Genomic DNA, 16457 nt, shown 5'->3' on the forward strand with positions numbered 1-16457 from the left:
GTGTAAGTCTGCTATCTCAGGTTGTGAGTTACTACACACACACACGCTATGCCAGAGTAAACCTAGACACTGGTGTAACCAAGAGTAAATTGAACATAGAGAACAAGTTCCCTTGGTACCAGTGTCCCCTAGAGTCGGATTGGGAGAAAGGATGTACGGGGTAATGGAAAGTGTAGCTGATGCAGAAGGCTAGGCAGGAGAAGCAGTAAAGACATCCCAGCCACCCCTTGGGAGTGAGAGTGATTTGTGTGGATAGGCAGAGAAATGCATCTAGGTCAGGGATTTTCTAACATGTCCCAGTTGAAGAAAATGGTTGATGCCCACGACCGAACATAAGTTGACTATAGTGTGGGTTCCGGGGTGGGGCTGAGGGTGAGAGGTTTGGCATGTAGGAGGGGGCTCTGGCTATGGGGGGGGATCAGGGCTGCGGCAGGAGGGGCTGACCTCAAGCGATTTCAGGTCAGCAGTGTAGCGGGGGATCTAAGGCAGCTTCCTGCCTCTCCTGGCACCGCAGACCATGCTGCCATCAGGAGCAGCTAGCAGCAGGTTCCCAGCCAATGGGAGTGCGGAGCTAGCGCTCAGGGCAGGGGCATTGCACAGAGCCCTATGCGCTCTTTCCTACCCCCCTCCCCCAGGAGCCGGGCTTGTTGCTGACTGCTTCTGGGGTGCAGCACAGTCCATGGGTGCCAAGACAGGCAGGGAGCCTCTCTTAACACCCCCACTGGTCACCTGATCCCCCTGCAGCAACGAGACCCAGAGACTGACATCCCGCAACCTGGGGTCGCGTCCCGCAGTTTGAAAACCACTGGCCTATGTGGACGGGGGGCTGAGTCGGTGTGAGGATTTGCAGAATCAGCGTGACATGTGAATTAGTCTGTTTGCAACTGTTCTGCCAGGAGCAGTAAGTAGCAACCAGGGAGGGGTTCTTCTTAGCCACTCAGGCCAGAACAGACTTGAACCCCACCCAGTGCCCGGGGAGTACTAAACACCACTCCTGGGCAATACTTCCCCCTCACAAGCACGGAGTCTATATACCAAGGCTGTGTCTACACTGGCACCCTTTTCCGTAAAAGGGATGCTAATGAGACACTTCGGAATTGTAAATGCTGCGGGGGATTTAAATATTCCCCGCGGCATTTGCATGAACATGGCTGCTGCTTTTTTCCGGCTCGGGGTTTTGCTGGAGAAAAGCACCAGTCTAGACGGGATCTTGTGGAAAATAAGCCCTTTTCCGGAAGATCCCTTATTCCTACTTCCGACTGGTCTCATTAGCATCCCTTTTCCGGAAAGGGGTGCCAATGTAGACACAGCCCAAAAGAAAACTTTGATAAGGGGACAGGCAGGCAGCCTTATTTGCCAAACACACCCCAACCATGGCTCACAAGCATGTGACCATGAACAAACTCCCATCCACAGTAAACTGAGCACTGTCTTTTGCCTCAGTGTCCCATCTTGTGGCATGAAAGTCCAATGAACGAAGGTTCCTTTAACACTCATCCCAAGAGTGTGCCTAGGGACCCCAGAATGCAATAGTGCCTGGGCTTCTGTTCAGACTCTGGGGGTTAAAACACCTAGGGTATGTCTACACTACCCTGCTATTTCGAACTAGCGGGGTAATGTAGGCATACCGCAATTGCAAATGAAGCCCGGGATTTGAATTTCCCAGGCTTCATTTGCAATTGCGGTATGCCTACATTACCCTCCTATTTTGAAATAGGAGGGTAGTGTAGACATACCCTTCGAGATGCCAGGCTACCAAGAGGGGCACCCTGAGCAGCCATATGAGAGAGAAGAGACAGAGAACAGCCTGCAGCAGAGCTAGAGGTGCCATCTCCTTGAGATGGGTGAAGGGTGAATCATTATGGAGGTGAATGGACAGTGACAGAGCTCAAGATGCCTTCTGCCTGCAGCATGGCTGAGAACAGTGGCTAGGGACTGGTGCACGACTGGAGCTCTCCCTGCATGCTTCAGTCACATGCCATGCCAGACACACATGAAGATTCTTACTCCTGTCATAGCTGCTTAGGCTGTGTTTGAGCCCCCAGATCTATAACTCACTTCAAAGTCTTTCTATACACTGGTCACAGACACACTCTAGAATGGGATGGGAGGAGATCTGGGACTATGTGGCCTTTGCCAAGTTCCTAGTGGAGTTGAGTAAATATTGTCAATGTCATTAGCCCAGGGGAGATGAGATCCCTACACCTCATGCACCAGGCACCCTTTGGACTTAGGAGTCTCTGAGGGGATATTTAGGACTCAGCCTCTGGACTCGAGAACCAGCTGCTCTAGATGTAAGTGTGGATCTCACCAGCAGTCCGTCCCAGACCAAGCGATGGAGGAAGTATCGCTCCTCTGGGCCCTGGCTCTGCTCCCAATTGCAGCTCCAACAACTCTGAGTCCGTAAGGTTTTCCACCCTTGTTTGCTGGGGCTCTGTAGACAGACGTGTCAATGCAGGAAGAGTAGGGGAGGGGGCTGAATTGGCTGGATCCCAGTGAGGAGCTTCCGGAGGGCCTTATTTTCAGAGATGCCAAGCACCTGCAGCTCCAAGTGACTTTAAAGTTGTGGCTGCTTGGCACCTATGAACACAAGCAGAACTATAACCAGGTATTGTAGCCCTCGGGGTGAGCCAGAATATTTGTGCCATCTGCTGGTTGTTTTTTTTTTATCATTTTTCTGCCTCTGCAATTTTGCACTCTGGGTGGCTTCCCAACTTGCCCACCATGGTCATGGCCCTGAGAATGAGGCCTTAGGTGTTGGCCTTGTTCACTTTTTTCCACACCATTCTTGATTTTATAGACCTCTATCATACCCCTCCTTAGTGGTCTTGTATCTCAGATGAATGTTCCTAGACTTTTTAATTTTTCCTCACATGGGACCAGTTCCACTCGCTCACTCCTTTTCCTTGCGCTTCTTTGCATCTTTCTGATTCTAGAATACTGGGGTGTGGGGTTTGGGTTTTTTTTTAAGATGGGGCAACTCGATCTGCATATAGTATTCCAGGTGTGGATGTGTATCATGGATTTATATAGTCGCATTATGGTATTTTCTGTTTTACTATCTGTCCCTTCCCTAAAGGTTCCTAACACAATTAGCTTTTTTCACTTTTTCTGCACACTGAGAAAATGTTTTCTCCCCTTTTTACAGATCATTTATAAATGTGTTGAACAGCACCTGTCCTCGGACAGATCCCCGGGTGATCCAGCTCCATTTCCCTCTCTCTTTTTTGAAAACTCACAATTTATTCCTATCCTTTGTTTCCTGTCTTTTAGCCAGCTACTGATCCATGAAAAAAACTTCCCTCTTTTCCCACAACAGCTCACTTTCCTTAAGAGCCTTTGGGAGGAGGCCTTATCAAAGGCTTTCTGAGGGTATGTCTACATTTCATTCCTCTTCTGAGAGAGGAATGCAAATGCAGACACCAGAAATTGCAAATGAAGCAGGGATTTAAATATCCCGTGCTTCATTTGCATAATTGCGTTATGGTGCTATTGCTAAATAGCGCTATTTCAAGAGAGAAAATGGGGTTATTTCGAGATAAAACCCTTCCCTAGAAATAACCCTTAAACCTCATTTTTTGAGGAGTAAGGGTTATTTCAAGGGAAGGGTTTTATCTTGAAATAACCCCATTTTCTCTCTCAAAATAGCGCTATTTTGCAATAGCGCCATAATGCGATTATGCAAATGAAGCACGGGATATTTAAATCCCCGCTTCATTTGCAATTTTGGGTGTCTGCATTTGCATTCCTCTCTCGGAAGAGGAATGAAATGTAGACATACCCAGAAAGTCCAAATACACTGGATCCCTTTGCCCACTTGCTTGTTGTTCATCAAAGCATTCTAGTAGATTAGTAAGGCATGATTTCCTTTACAAAAGCCATATTGACTCTTCTCCAACATATTGTGTTCATCTATGGCTATGTCTAGACTGCATTGTTTTGTCTGGATACCAAAAGTATCCTGAAAAAGCAACACTGCATCCAAGGAACATGTCCGCTTAAAAAAAAATTTTTTTTTTGAAGAACGGATGTGCTCTTTTGCCATCCCTGTAAACCTTGTTCTACGAGGAAGAAGGGATGGCTCGAAAGAACACTTTTTTTTTCCAAAATTTGGCACCGTGTAGACACACCAAATTTCGAAAAAGCCTATTTCAAAATTAAATTAAAAAAAGATACACAATTTGTGTAGCACAAATTGCATATCTTTTTCTGATTTAAGAGTGCAGTCTAGACGTAGCCTGTGTGTCTGACAACAGAATTCTTTACTAGAGTTTTAACCAATTTGCCTAGGACTGAAGTTAGGCTAACTTGTAATTGCCTTCTTTAGAAATAAAGTGTTATGTTAGCCACACTCTAATCATTAGGTAGAGAGGCTGACTGAAGGAATAGCTTACATAACATACCACAGTTATTAGTTCTGTGATTTCATATTTCGCTTCCTTCAGAACTCTTGGGTGGATACCATCTGGTTCTGTCTACAAATTTATCAATTTGTTTCAATACTACTTCTATCAAACACAAGTCTGGGACAATTCCTCAGATTTGTCACCTAAAAAGAAAAGCATAGGTGTGGGGAACTCCCCCACATCCTCCACAGTGAAAACTGATGCAAAAAAAAAAATTAATTGAGCTTCTATGCAATAGCTTTGTCTTCATTTGAGTGCTCTCCTTTAGCACCTTGATCCTCAGTGGTCTCCAGGCTTCCTGCTTCTGACATGCTGAAAATTGGTTTTGCTGTTAGTTTTTGTGTTCTTAGCTAACTCTTCTTCCACTCCTTTCTTGGCTTACCTAATTACACCTTTATACTTGCCTGGCCAGAGTCTGTTTTCTTTTCTATTTTCCTCATTAGGATTTGACTTCTAATTTTTAAATGGCACCTTTTTGCTTCTGCTGCTTAGCCAGGCTGACATTTCTGGGGCTTCTTACTGTTTTTTTAATTAGGACTTGGGGAATGGATTAGATCAGTGTTGTGCAAACTGAAGAAGGGCAAGAGGTTCTCTGGCAGAGAAGGGAGAAATTGGGATCCCATGGGTCCTGCAGGACCCACTGCCATAATAGCAGGAGCAGGATAAAATGAGAGTGGGTATGGTAGGAATGGGATGGGATCTGGGTTATAAACATAGTCCCCTCACTCTGCAAACATGAACTCCCTGGCCAGCACCTGCAGTTCTCTGGCTGCCCATTTCTGAAGGCAGCAGTGCTGCCAGGAGCCGCACAGAAGTAGGGGATTATTTCACACTGCAATTAATGAAGGGAGGAACAGCAAGTTATGTGACCTGAAAGGGGGGAGCAACTGGAAACGTTTACGCACACTGGACTAGATTGCTCTGCCTTGAATCAGATACCCATCTCTTTGCTAGATAGCCTCATGCCAGTGTATTGTACCATGCTCCGATTCCATAGTGGGCATGCTGCCTCCTTCTGGAATGGGAAGGGAATTGCACCACATGTTTCTCCAATCTGGGTCTATGAAATCTCGCTGATCCATGGTGCCTTCCTCAATAGCAGCCTGCCTACCTCAGACACTGAATTACCCATCCTCCCTAGTCCCCATCCTCTCCTCCGCCTCCTCTCTCCTAGTTACTATGTGGTGGTTATCCCAGCCATCATTCACCATCCCGGCCATGAGAAGGTCTGTACCCACCTCATCTCCTTCCCTGAGACTGTCCACCTGTCGGTCACGTTGGAGATGCAAAACCAGAATCACACCCTGGTGGAGAAGGACGTGGAGAAGCCTGGAATCTTTGAGTGCATCAGCTTCAAGGTGAGCTCAGATGTGGCTCCTGGTTCTTCACTCTCACCTCAGAGTCAGAAAAGATCCTTGTGCCCCTAGTGAATGCTAGGCTATGCCCCCTGCTGTGCACGATGCTACCTGAGTTTTCTGGTCCATCCCTCCTACCCCTTGGCAGATCATCCAATAGTCTAACAGATTAGAAAGATTATACCAAAGGTTACTATGTTGCCCAGTTTCATGCCATTTCATCCTGCTGGAGAACCAGCCATCTCCCTCCGTGGTGATTACACTGTTCAAATTTGTGTAGTTCATTATTCAATTGACTGTATACAGACTAGGCAAGGAGTCCTGTGGCACCTTATAGACTAACCGAAGTGTTGGAGCATAAGCTTTCGTGGGCAAAGACCCCACTTTGTCAGGTGCATCTATTGAAGTGGGTCTTTGCCCATGAAAGTTTATGCTCCAACACTTTGGTTAGTCTATAAGGTGCCACAGGACTCCTCGCCGCTTTTGCAGATTCAGACTAACATGAGTACCCCTCTGATACTTGTATACAGACTAAGTTCTTTTAACTTTCCCTCTAGATGCTTAGAGTGTGCTTCTGTCCTCAAATGTGACTCGATAAAATGGTTCCTTTCTTACACAGTAACACACCAGCGTCTATGTGCATGCAGGACCATGGTTCCTGACTCTCCTAAAACATTGGCTCTGCTCCCTTTCACACCTGTTCTCCCCCCACACAGAGTCAGCACAGCACAGTGAGAGGGAGCTGGTCTGTCCTGCTCTGTGTATCAACAAAAGAATGACCAGGATCTCATTGCAGGGCTGTTATTGCCAGGGATGATGTGGCTGTGACTCTCAGAGCCCAGGGAGAACATGCATTTCACACCTTGCTACCTAGAAATGGAGTCCCTTCAATCTAGACTGAGACACAAATGTGCAGCCCAACTAAGCCATTCATACAGAGTCACCTTTCAGAGTAGAACTGCTCTCTGGCCATTTGTGGAGCTTGTCATTGTCTGTTCCTGGGCTTTATTGACATCACCCTGGTACTGAGATGCACTGAACAGTGCACAGTATAGTAGTCCTACCAGTGCTGTGCTAGATCCACGTCAGACTACATTTGGCCTCTCTTCATCCCAGAATACCATCTCCAGGTCCTGCTTCCAGGTGGGTATGTGAGTGATGTTACCCTACAATAACAAATCAAGGTTCATCACTGCACGTGGGTGAGTGCCCAGTCTTCCACCATGCCCCCTCCCTGCTCCTTACTCTTCCAGATGTTCTTTGTAGGATCAGGTTGGCTAGATATAGGCTCCAGACACAGCATTTGGATCCAGATCTTCAGTGTCCTGCAGTCTGGGGACTGTTTTGCTCTGGGGCCATTTGCCATTCTGCTGTGTGAGAAATAAAATTTCACTGGTGTATTTGTTTTCTTTTCTCCTCTTGCCTCAACTCACCCATGCTACCCTCATTCTGCAGGTGCCAGCCTTAGTTACCGGGGAAAAGCAGTTTCATGAACCAGTAAGTCTCACATCTCCCAACCTGCTCTGTTCCCACAAACCAGAAGGCTCCAACCCCTGCTCCTTCCCTGGACTAGCCCAGCCAAAAGGAGGGAGAAGGAGATGATATGGGGGCAGAGATGAGATGGGAAAGGGAGGAGGAGGGGAAATGGGAACCCAGATAGTAGAAGGCAGGAGGGCAAAGGTGGGGGAAGGGAGAACAAGAGAAACACAAGAATGGGTATGGGAGGGAGAAGAGGAGGAAAAACCCTGTGGAGGGAGAGGATGGAGAAAATAACCGGAATGGAGATTTTTTTTATGTATCATCTCCTGGGAACACAGGGAGTTGCAGATAAAGATCCTGTCTCCCAGGAGCTGCCCTGGGTGGATTGGCAGAGTAGCTTCCTCGCACAAAGTGGCCTTGAGTTATCAGTCCTGCCATCGAGGTGTCAGTTTCCTTTGTGTCTCTCAGAAAGATGTAGTGGCCTTTGTGCGTGCAGTGATCCGCAGTGGAGACAGGGTGAGCTACGAGGGCCGCAAGAAGGTGCTGATGAAAAGGCGGCAAGAGACGATCGTCGTAGACACAGACAAGGCCTTCTACAAACCTGGAGAGACAGGTAAACCTGGCAACAGGAAGGTGGTGGTTGGGGGCGGAGACTTGGACTTGGACTGTCCACAGCAGGGGATGGTTATAAGAAGCTATGTAGGACAGGGCCCACTCCCTAAGTCACCAGATGCTGCCGTGAGTGGGATGGGTGTGTCACCACAAGATACTCTCCCCTCTGAGTCAGTCTGTATTGACCCCAGCACCCCAGTCTGTGGTTAGGGGGCACTGTAGGGAAGGCGGTGCTATCTCTCTGGCCATGGCTACTCAGGACGTGGGACATCCCTGGAGCTTTTGCCAGAGTATTACTGTATTAGAGCAGCACCTAGCAACCCCACACAAAAGATCTAGTCTGTTATGTGCTGGACAAACACAGGGAGAGGCAGTCCCTGCCCCCCCCCCCCCCAAATTATAGTCTACGTAGACCAGAAAGATAAGTGAGAGGGGCCAAGAGGAGCTGCTGTTTTACAGTAAACAAATAGGTTTATTCCTGGGCACATGTAATGAGTATAGTGGGGCTCTGCTCCACATAACCCATCATGGGCAGAAGTGTGCTATTGCAGAGGGATCTGCAGCAAAGGGTCAGTAGCTCAGAGGACAAGAAGAAGGGAAGGATATCTGAAAATAAGAAGGGAGGTTATCCAGAGATCTGTTGCCCATTGAGTAAATTGTTGTGCTTCCTGTATTCCTTCAGTGAAGTTTCGAATTGTGAGCCTGGATGAGTCTTTTAAGGCCATTGATAAACTGGTGAGTATCCCTCTGGCTTTCCAGGAAGTAGGGGCCATCAGTGTGCAGAGTGTACCAAGACTCAGCAGATAAACAGAGTGATACCCCCAGGAATTACACTTGTGAGAGACACCTCATCTGCCCCATGCCCCCTAGTAACAGAGAGCAGGGCTGGGATAGCTCTTGTTGTATTAATTTAGCTCATATAAAGGGTCCAGAGAGTCAAAGGTGTTAGCAAATATAATATCAAATAAGGTTTGAGATTCAGCATTTACTGAGACCTCAGGCTGCTGATTACCAAGGCAAACACACCATTGAAAGTCCTACTAATCTTTCACTCAAGATCCAGAAAAGAGAAAGACAGTTAACACTTTTGAAATCTAAAGTAGCAAGTAAGGCTTTCATTTAAATAGTATCTCCTGTTCCTTTCCCTTTCACTGCAAAGAGTTTTTAGAAAGAAACCCCTCTGATAGGATTTTGATAGCATCAAAAATGGTAACAGCTGTTCTTTTTGTGAGAAAGAGAAGTTAGCTGAAATAGTGTCCGAATGGCTAAGCAGCAGTTTGGCAGAAAAGGACCGGGGATTACAGTGGATGAGAAGTTGGATATGAGTCAACAGTGTGTCCTTGTAGCCAAGAAGGTTAATGACATATTAGGGTGTGTGACCGTGCCCCCGTCCTCAGTCTGTCCCGGGGTATGGTCACCCGTCCTTGTAAGTCAATAACCCCGCTCCGGGAGTCAGTTCCGACTATGTCTGTCTCTCCGTCCGAAGGGGGAAGGAAGGGGGGCCGGGGCCCGCCCTCACTCATGGGCCCCAGCCCAGGGCCCTAAGGATGGAGACTACTCTCGAGTCTCTGTCCGACTGGCGGGGGTGTGCCCCTAAACACACCAGCCCACGGGCTACTTCGCCGCCCTGCCCTGGGCTACTTCCTTCCTCCCCCTACCCCGTCCTCGGGGAGTCCGTACTCATGACTTCGGGTCCCCCCCTGCGGGGACTGTCATGAGTGCATCCGGGTCTCCTTCCATGTCGGGGAGCCCCCGCGCTCTCCTCGTCCTCCCCTTCCTACGGTGGCCGGCAAGCTTTTAAAATCCCCGCCGACCTGGGAGGGGTTTACGTGCCCCGCCCCCTTGACGTCTGACGCAGTGCGTCCTTTTACCCCGTCTCGCTGGGGGGGCTGAGTTCAACTCAGCTGTGCCAGGATGTCCCTCCAGCTGAGCGGCGGCGTCCATCAGCTGAGTTGCGGTGCCGCTCAGCTGAGCCATGGCGCGAGAGTAACTGGCGCACCGGCAGTAGGTGCTCCGTTGCCCCTCTGCAAGGGCACAAAGTCCCAGGGGTTGGGTGCGGGGTCTCGGCGCCCCGTCACAGGGTGCATTAGGAGGAGCATTGCCAGCAGATCCAGAGAAGTGATTATTCCAATTTATTCAGCTCCGGTGAGGCCACACCTGGAGTATTGCGATCAATTCTGGACCTCCCATTACAGAAAAGATGTGGACGCATTGGAGAAGGTCCAGCAGAGGGCAACAAAAATGAGTAGGGGGCTACGAAGAGAGCCTGAGGGATTTGGGCTTAGTTAGTCTACAGAAGAGAAGAGCGAGGGGGGATTTGATAGCAGCCTTCAAGTTCCTGAAGGGAGGTTCCAAAGAGGATGGAGAGAGGTTGTTCTCAGTGGTGACAGATGGCAGAACAAGGAGCAGTGGTTTCAAGTTACAGTGGGGGAGGTCTAGGTTGGATATTAGGAAAAACTATTTCCCTGGTGGGAAGGGAGGGTGAAGCACTGGACTGGGTTCCCTAGGGAGGTGGTGGAATCTCCGTCCCTAGAGGCTTTTATGTCCCAGCTTGACAAAGCCCTGGTGGGGATGATTTAGTTGGGATTGGTCCTGCATTGGGCAGGGGCCTGGACTTGATAACTTCCTGATTCTATGAAGCTAGGCTGGAGCTGCTGCTGCTGAAGACAAAAGAAGACAAACACACAGCAGAAGGGAAGAGAAAAGACTACAGTAGTAAAGATAGAAAATACAGCTTCTGTCTCTGAGGTTTATTTTCACTTGCCACCTCAGTGACAGAAAACCACACAGGCATGTACACGGGCTTGTCAGCCACTCCACACCTGACAAGCTTTGATCAACGTCAGGCTGGTTAGGACATTGCTTCTAGTTGCCTCTTTCTGGTCACAGGCTTACAAGGGTGTTGCAAGGCAGACGTGGAGGTTATATTTATGCTGTAGTACAAGACCTATGACACAACTGCAGCTGGCCCTGCTCAGCTGCTTGAGGCTCCCGGGGCTTGAGCTGTGCTGGAATATAGACACTCAGGCTTTTGTGAGAGGGGCAGGAGTTGAATGTCGACACTAGTCCCGAATCTGAGCCCAGTGAGCCCGGCTGAGTTGTGCTCTGTGACTCAGTGCCATTATTTTGGGAGTGCACTGCAGACAGAGCCATCATATGGATGGGATGGCTTGGGGTGGCAATTCCAGGCCCCGTACTTTGGGGGGTAGGGGGAACATGGCAGTTGCCGCAACTGTCTCATGGATGGGACGGGCCTCCATATCAATGATAGCTGCAAGGCCAAGGGTGGCCTGGGGGTTACCTGCAGGGCCTAGGGCTGGCAGCTGGGGCTGGAGCCCCCCCACCACTCACCCATGGTGGTGAGAAGTGGAGCAATGCAGCCCCAGCCCACTCCACTCTGCTCCTCTGACTGGAATCCATCTGGGAGATGGCCACGGAGCAGAGCCGAGCATGCTACTCCCCTTCCATAACTCCCGCCACCGCTGTGCCTGTGTGTGTGTGTGTGTGTGTGTGTGTGTGAAGGGGAGCCAGCCCCTGCTGCCACCTCATGCAAGGCCCCCAGGGCTGCACTAGCCCATCCCATATTATTCTGTCCATATTAGGCGGAACGTCCAACATACCAACTTCAGTTTATTGATTTTCAGTCTCACTGTCTTGTTTGCCAAGCATGATTGTAACACAGCGCTTAAATTACTTTACGGTTGAGCTCTCAATTAGGGTACATCTTTAGGCACAATGATCTGGGGAGCGCACCACACCAGCTCCTCCACTTTCCTGGCAAAGGGAGCAGCGATCTGTAACAGAGACCTTGGTGTGAAATGGGGACTGTCTGGGTCGGAGCTCAGGGGCAGGCTCTCCTGAGGTAGGGCCAGCATCTGGGTGCTAGTGACGCTGGATCTTGAGGATGTTGTTGCTCTCTCCAGAACGGTGACATTGTTTTTCTCTTCTGATTTGCAGTATCCCCTGGTGTTGCTGCAGGTGAGTGATCAGGAGCAAAGTTCCGGCAGCTTTCTTCTCTGCTCTGTCATGCCCTTTGCACTCTGGGAGTGCACCATGCTCTAGGCTGCAACTGCAGAGATGAGACATTTGCATCTTGGCTGTACCTTGCCCCAATACCCTGCTCCTGCAGTGTTACCAGTGATTAACGGTCAGGGGGAAAGTAGAGGTATGACATGAAGCAAAAGTAATTGAGGGGATTATCCAGCTATCAAAAATTAATAATAGCAAAAGAGGATGAGGCGACTTGGGAGAGGCTGTGATCCACCAGACAGCCCGTCCATCAGGGCAATGCCTGGGGCTGTGCTCCTTGCACTGCCCTCACTCACTCACTCACTGTTGTGTGTGAATGTGCTTCTCTGAGGCAGTGCCTGTTCCCAGCAGTGTATATCTGAATGCGTGTGATTAGGCATGTATGTTCCTGCACAGGATCCCAATGGGAACCGGATTAGCCAGTGGGTGGATGTGAAGCCAAGACAAGGCATTGTGGATCTCTCCTTCCCCTTGGCCTCGGAAGCTGCCCTGGGGAAATACACCATCAAAGCAGACAAGGATGTGCCCCAAAGGCTTGAGACAACCTTCACAGTGGAGGAATATGGTGAGACTTAGAAGGGAGTGTGCGAGAGCACTAGGAGCTGTGGAACGAAGCCTGTATGGGAGCTTCCCTGGTGGAGTCCATGGATTTCATTAGATTTCTCTGCTTATGCCTCCTTGCCCTGTCCAGCGCCCAGTGCCCTGCATGTCACTCACCCATCCATACACTGCTCTCCAGTCGAACCCGGGGGGGGGGGGAGGGGGGGAATCCGCCCCAATGCGTGTTCAGTCCTGAGCTCCAGCTACATACATGTACCAGTGTACAGACCTCCACAATGGGCCCCTAACCCTGATCTGGCAACTTCCTCAGCAATGCCATCTCCATGTTCATCCAGGCCAGGGCTTTACTTTCACACAATTGGTGCTGCCCTCGTCCAGAAGGATCCAAACCACCGGGGAGGGGGGAGGAGTGGAACTTGGTCACCATGTTGATTCAGTCCTGACTTCCTGCTCCCTTCCACCCCTCAACTCCTCTTTCCATGGGACTCATGGCTGATGGTACCTATTCCCTCTGACGGCTCAGTCACTCTCCATATCCTTCAAGTACTGGGCCAGTGTTTCTGAGATTCTGTTATGCAAACAGAGGGCAAGTTCCTCTAAGTATGCCCTCAACTTGCCCCTCACTCCCTTCTGCAGAGTTGCCCAAGTTTGAGCTGAAGTTAAACGTTCCACCACTGGTCACGACTTCGGAAGAGAAATTTCAGTTCACGGTTTGTGGCAGGTGAGTGGCACGGCTGTCGCTGTCCCACCCCTAACCACTCCCACTCCAGAGAGTGACCTCTTGCTGCCTGTGTAATGGAAGGCATACAAGGACCTCTAGTGGTGTCTCCTCTCTCCTATCAGAGGGGTAGTCATGTTAGTCTGAATCTTCAAAAGCAGTGAGGAGTCCTGTGGTACCTTAGACTAACAGAAGTGTTGGTGCATAAGCTTTCATGGGTGGGTCTTAGCCCACAAAAGCTTATGCTCCAACACTTCTGTTAGTCAATAAGGTGCTACAGGACTCCTCACCGCTTTTCCTCTCTCCTAGTGAGGGGGAGTGACTCAAATCACAGTCAGGGACAGATTCCTGCAACATCTGATCATTAAACACATCTAAAGAGCCACAAAGGAGCAATGTTTGAAACATGGAATTCCTGTTCTGTGACAAATTCCTGAATTAAAAAAAATTCCAGTGTTCCAAAATAGTCAAAACCTATATGCATTTACCCCTGGACAGGTGCTCCCAAATTTTCATTTGGACCATTTTGAAATGTTTCCAAGGCTCCCCAAGCTGCCCTCAACCCTGGCAGCCCACCAGGTAGGCAGCCAGACTGCTCCTAGGCCTCAGTGGAGATACTGATTTCAAAGGAGCCTTTCATGCAATAAGGAGCCATTTAAAGGGGAGGTGGAGCAAGTGAGGTGGCTTTGGGGCAGTTTATCCTGCAGACATGTCTGTTCCTCTTCTTTATTTAAGGGGGGTGGGGGCGGGCAGTGGCCAGAGAGAAGATGCTTTTAATATCCATCTTCTCCCTGGTGCCCTTCATTCTGCTCTTTTTCGGACCCCCCTCTGGAGTTTTCTGTCCTTCTGATCCAGGTACACATATGGGAAACCTGTTCAGGGGAAAATAGAGGCCAAGCTGATTGGGCAATCAGACTTTGAGACAGAAGAAAACGTGACATTGTCTACAATAAAAAAGGAGTATACAGACCAGGTGAGCAGATGAGGGACGGGAGAGGAAAGGCACCTGCAAGAACAGAATGTCAATGCCTCTAGGCATTACTAATGTTCCCTGCTCCAGCTAGGCTGATTATTATTATTTCTCCTGGCTCACCCAATCCTCTGGCCTGCTATCTGGCCACCTGCGTTACTGCAGTAAAGCATTTATGTCTCCCGCCTCTGCCAGAAACATATCCTGGATGGTTGGGGGGAAGTACTGTGGGCCTCGCTTGGCCTGTGTGATTGGGGAGGGCTCATTTCTTGGGAGACAGGAGTAGGGAGGTGAACGGACCAACAGGCTGCAAACAGAATGGCTGTGTTAGAGAAGTCCTTTATAATGTGCCACACTATTCCACAGGAGGAATTTCTTCTCCAATGCCCCCTGTCAGATCCCATGAAATCATATTATGGGCCCCTTGCAGCTCACTTCTCATCAAACCAGATCAGACAACCAGTTGTGCCATCTTTTCCAGATGTCTGTTTCCTCCCATAATCAAACAGATTACTGATCCATCTCAGCTGCCTGGCATCTTGGATCAGACAGGGGCCAGCACAGGCTGCTTCATAGCTAACCCCCTATGCAATGCACCTTAATATGCAATTGATTCCATGTTCTTCTTCTTGCAATGGCTCCAGATCCTCCTCACTCACCTACTAGTCAAACGAAGGTTTTCTAAATGCCAGCACTCCGAGCAGAGACTGGCAGCCCAGCTGGGTCATGGCAGCTCGAAAGGCATGTCTAGACTACATGGTTCCGTTGACGGAGCCATGTAGATGAGGTTTCTACACATAAGGAAATGAAGCGGCAATTTAAACAGTCGCTGCTTCATTTGGCTGCCTCACTGTGCCGATCAGCTGTTTGGCAGCACAGCGCGGTAGTCTGGACGCTCCGCGGTCAATAAGGGAAGCCCTTGTCGACCGCCCTGTTATGCCTCGTCTATGTCTAGAAACCTCATCTACATGGCTCCGTCGACGGAGCCGTGTAGTCTAGACACACCCTAACAGCCCAGCCAGCAGTGACGCCCTGCAAGTGGAGCCCAGTTGCCAATCAGGGACAAGGCAGCTTGGGTTCCAGCTCTCTGCTGTATGGGCTCCGCAGGGCCCAGAGTGCTAGCCACAAACCAAAGTCATAACACTTCTTTGCCCTTTCCCCTGGCTCTGAGGGGCTGACCCCTTCGAGAGGGTCATCGATTTCCAAGGCCAGAAGGGAGCACAGATCATTCAGTCTGATGTCCTGTGTGTCACAGGCCACTGCCACAACCCAGTACATGGGCATTAAGCTCAACAACTGTAATGCAACAAAGCATTTTGGCCTTAAGAGAGTAAACTGTTATGTGCCACATGCAGAGAATGGGAGAGACCCTCTACCAATACTACCTGGCTGAGCTCTAACTAGGTCAAGCTGTCAAACCTGTCTTGCTACAGCTTTGGCAGTGGAATCTGGTCCCAGGTCTCTCTAGGGATGTGTGTGAGTTCTCTGATAAATGTATCTTGTCTACAACCATGGATATCATACCTGTCTAATAAATGTCATTCCTCTTCTCCCTAAATGAGGAGTCCACCGGGTTTTTGATACAATGTACATAATTTCTAAACAGCCAGGAAACAGAGGGGAAGATTGTTATGGCTACCCCACATCCATAAACAACAGCCTCACTAACATCTCTCTTTCTTTTTTCTCTCTCTCCATCCATCTCTACACCCCAGACGGACAAGAACGGTTGTGCCATTTTTACAGTGGATATGGATGAGCTCCAAGTAAATAATACTGCCTTCGGGACTCGTCTTCTAATTGCAGCAGAACTGGAAGAAGAAGGAACAGGTGCCCAGGGGAGGGGAAGAGGAGAGCAGAGGGAGACACGGCCACTGGCCTGTGCTTTTTTCCATAAAGCCCTTGACTGACTGCATTTGTGTTTGGTTGCCTCCACAATTCTCCATTTCCAGGACAGGATGTTTTTTAAGCTCAGATCTTTGAGCCAGTCTTTTGTGAAGCCTCAGCTACTTTGGCTGTGTCTACACTGGCGCGTTCTTGCACAAAAACGGCCACTCTTGCACAAAAACATGCCGCCTGTCTACACTGGCCACACATTCTTGCGCAAGTAAACTGAAGTTGTACTGTAGAAAATCAGGGCTTCTTGCACGAGAATTCTGACACTCCCTCTCAGGAATAAGCCCTCTTGCGCAAGAGCTCTTCCAGAAGAGGCCGATGTAGACAGACAACATGAATTTCTTGTACAAGAAGCCCCTATGGTTAAAATGGCCATTAGAGCTTTCTTGCGGAAGAGAGTGTCTACACTGCCATGGATGCTCTTGCGCAAA

General features: G+C 49.4%; 1 protein-coding gene across 1 annotated transcript in view; it reads left to right on the forward strand.

The window, feature by feature from the left end:
* The first annotated feature begins 2243 nt into the window (after positions 1-2243).
* LOC102451496 (alpha-2-macroglobulin-like protein 1) overlaps positions 2244-16457 on the forward strand; it is a 58575-nt gene continuing 44361 nt past the window's right edge. Inside the window, exons 1-10 of the mRNA XM_075902336.2 lie at positions 2244-2403; positions 5581-5764; positions 7217-7258; positions 7709-7853; positions 8535-8587; positions 11810-11830; positions 12278-12446; positions 13079-13163; positions 14016-14133; positions 15846-15960. Of these exons, the coding sequence (XP_075758451.2) occupies positions 2336-2403; positions 5581-5764; positions 7217-7258; positions 7709-7853; positions 8535-8587; positions 11810-11830; positions 12278-12446; positions 13079-13163; positions 14016-14133; positions 15846-15960 (1000 nt within the window). The 5' untranslated portion in view covers positions 2244-2335. The remainder of the gene's footprint in view (positions 2404-5580; positions 5765-7216; positions 7259-7708; positions 7854-8534; positions 8588-11809; positions 11831-12277; positions 12447-13078; positions 13164-14015; positions 14134-15845; positions 15961-16457) is intronic.

The sequence above is a fragment of the Pelodiscus sinensis genome, chromosome 1 (assembly GCF_052426305.1).
Source record: "Pelodiscus sinensis isolate ZL-2025 chromosome 1, ASM5242630v1, whole genome shotgun sequence".
In the NCBI taxonomy this organism is placed as follows: Eukaryota; Metazoa; Chordata; order Testudines; family Trionychidae; genus Pelodiscus; species Pelodiscus sinensis.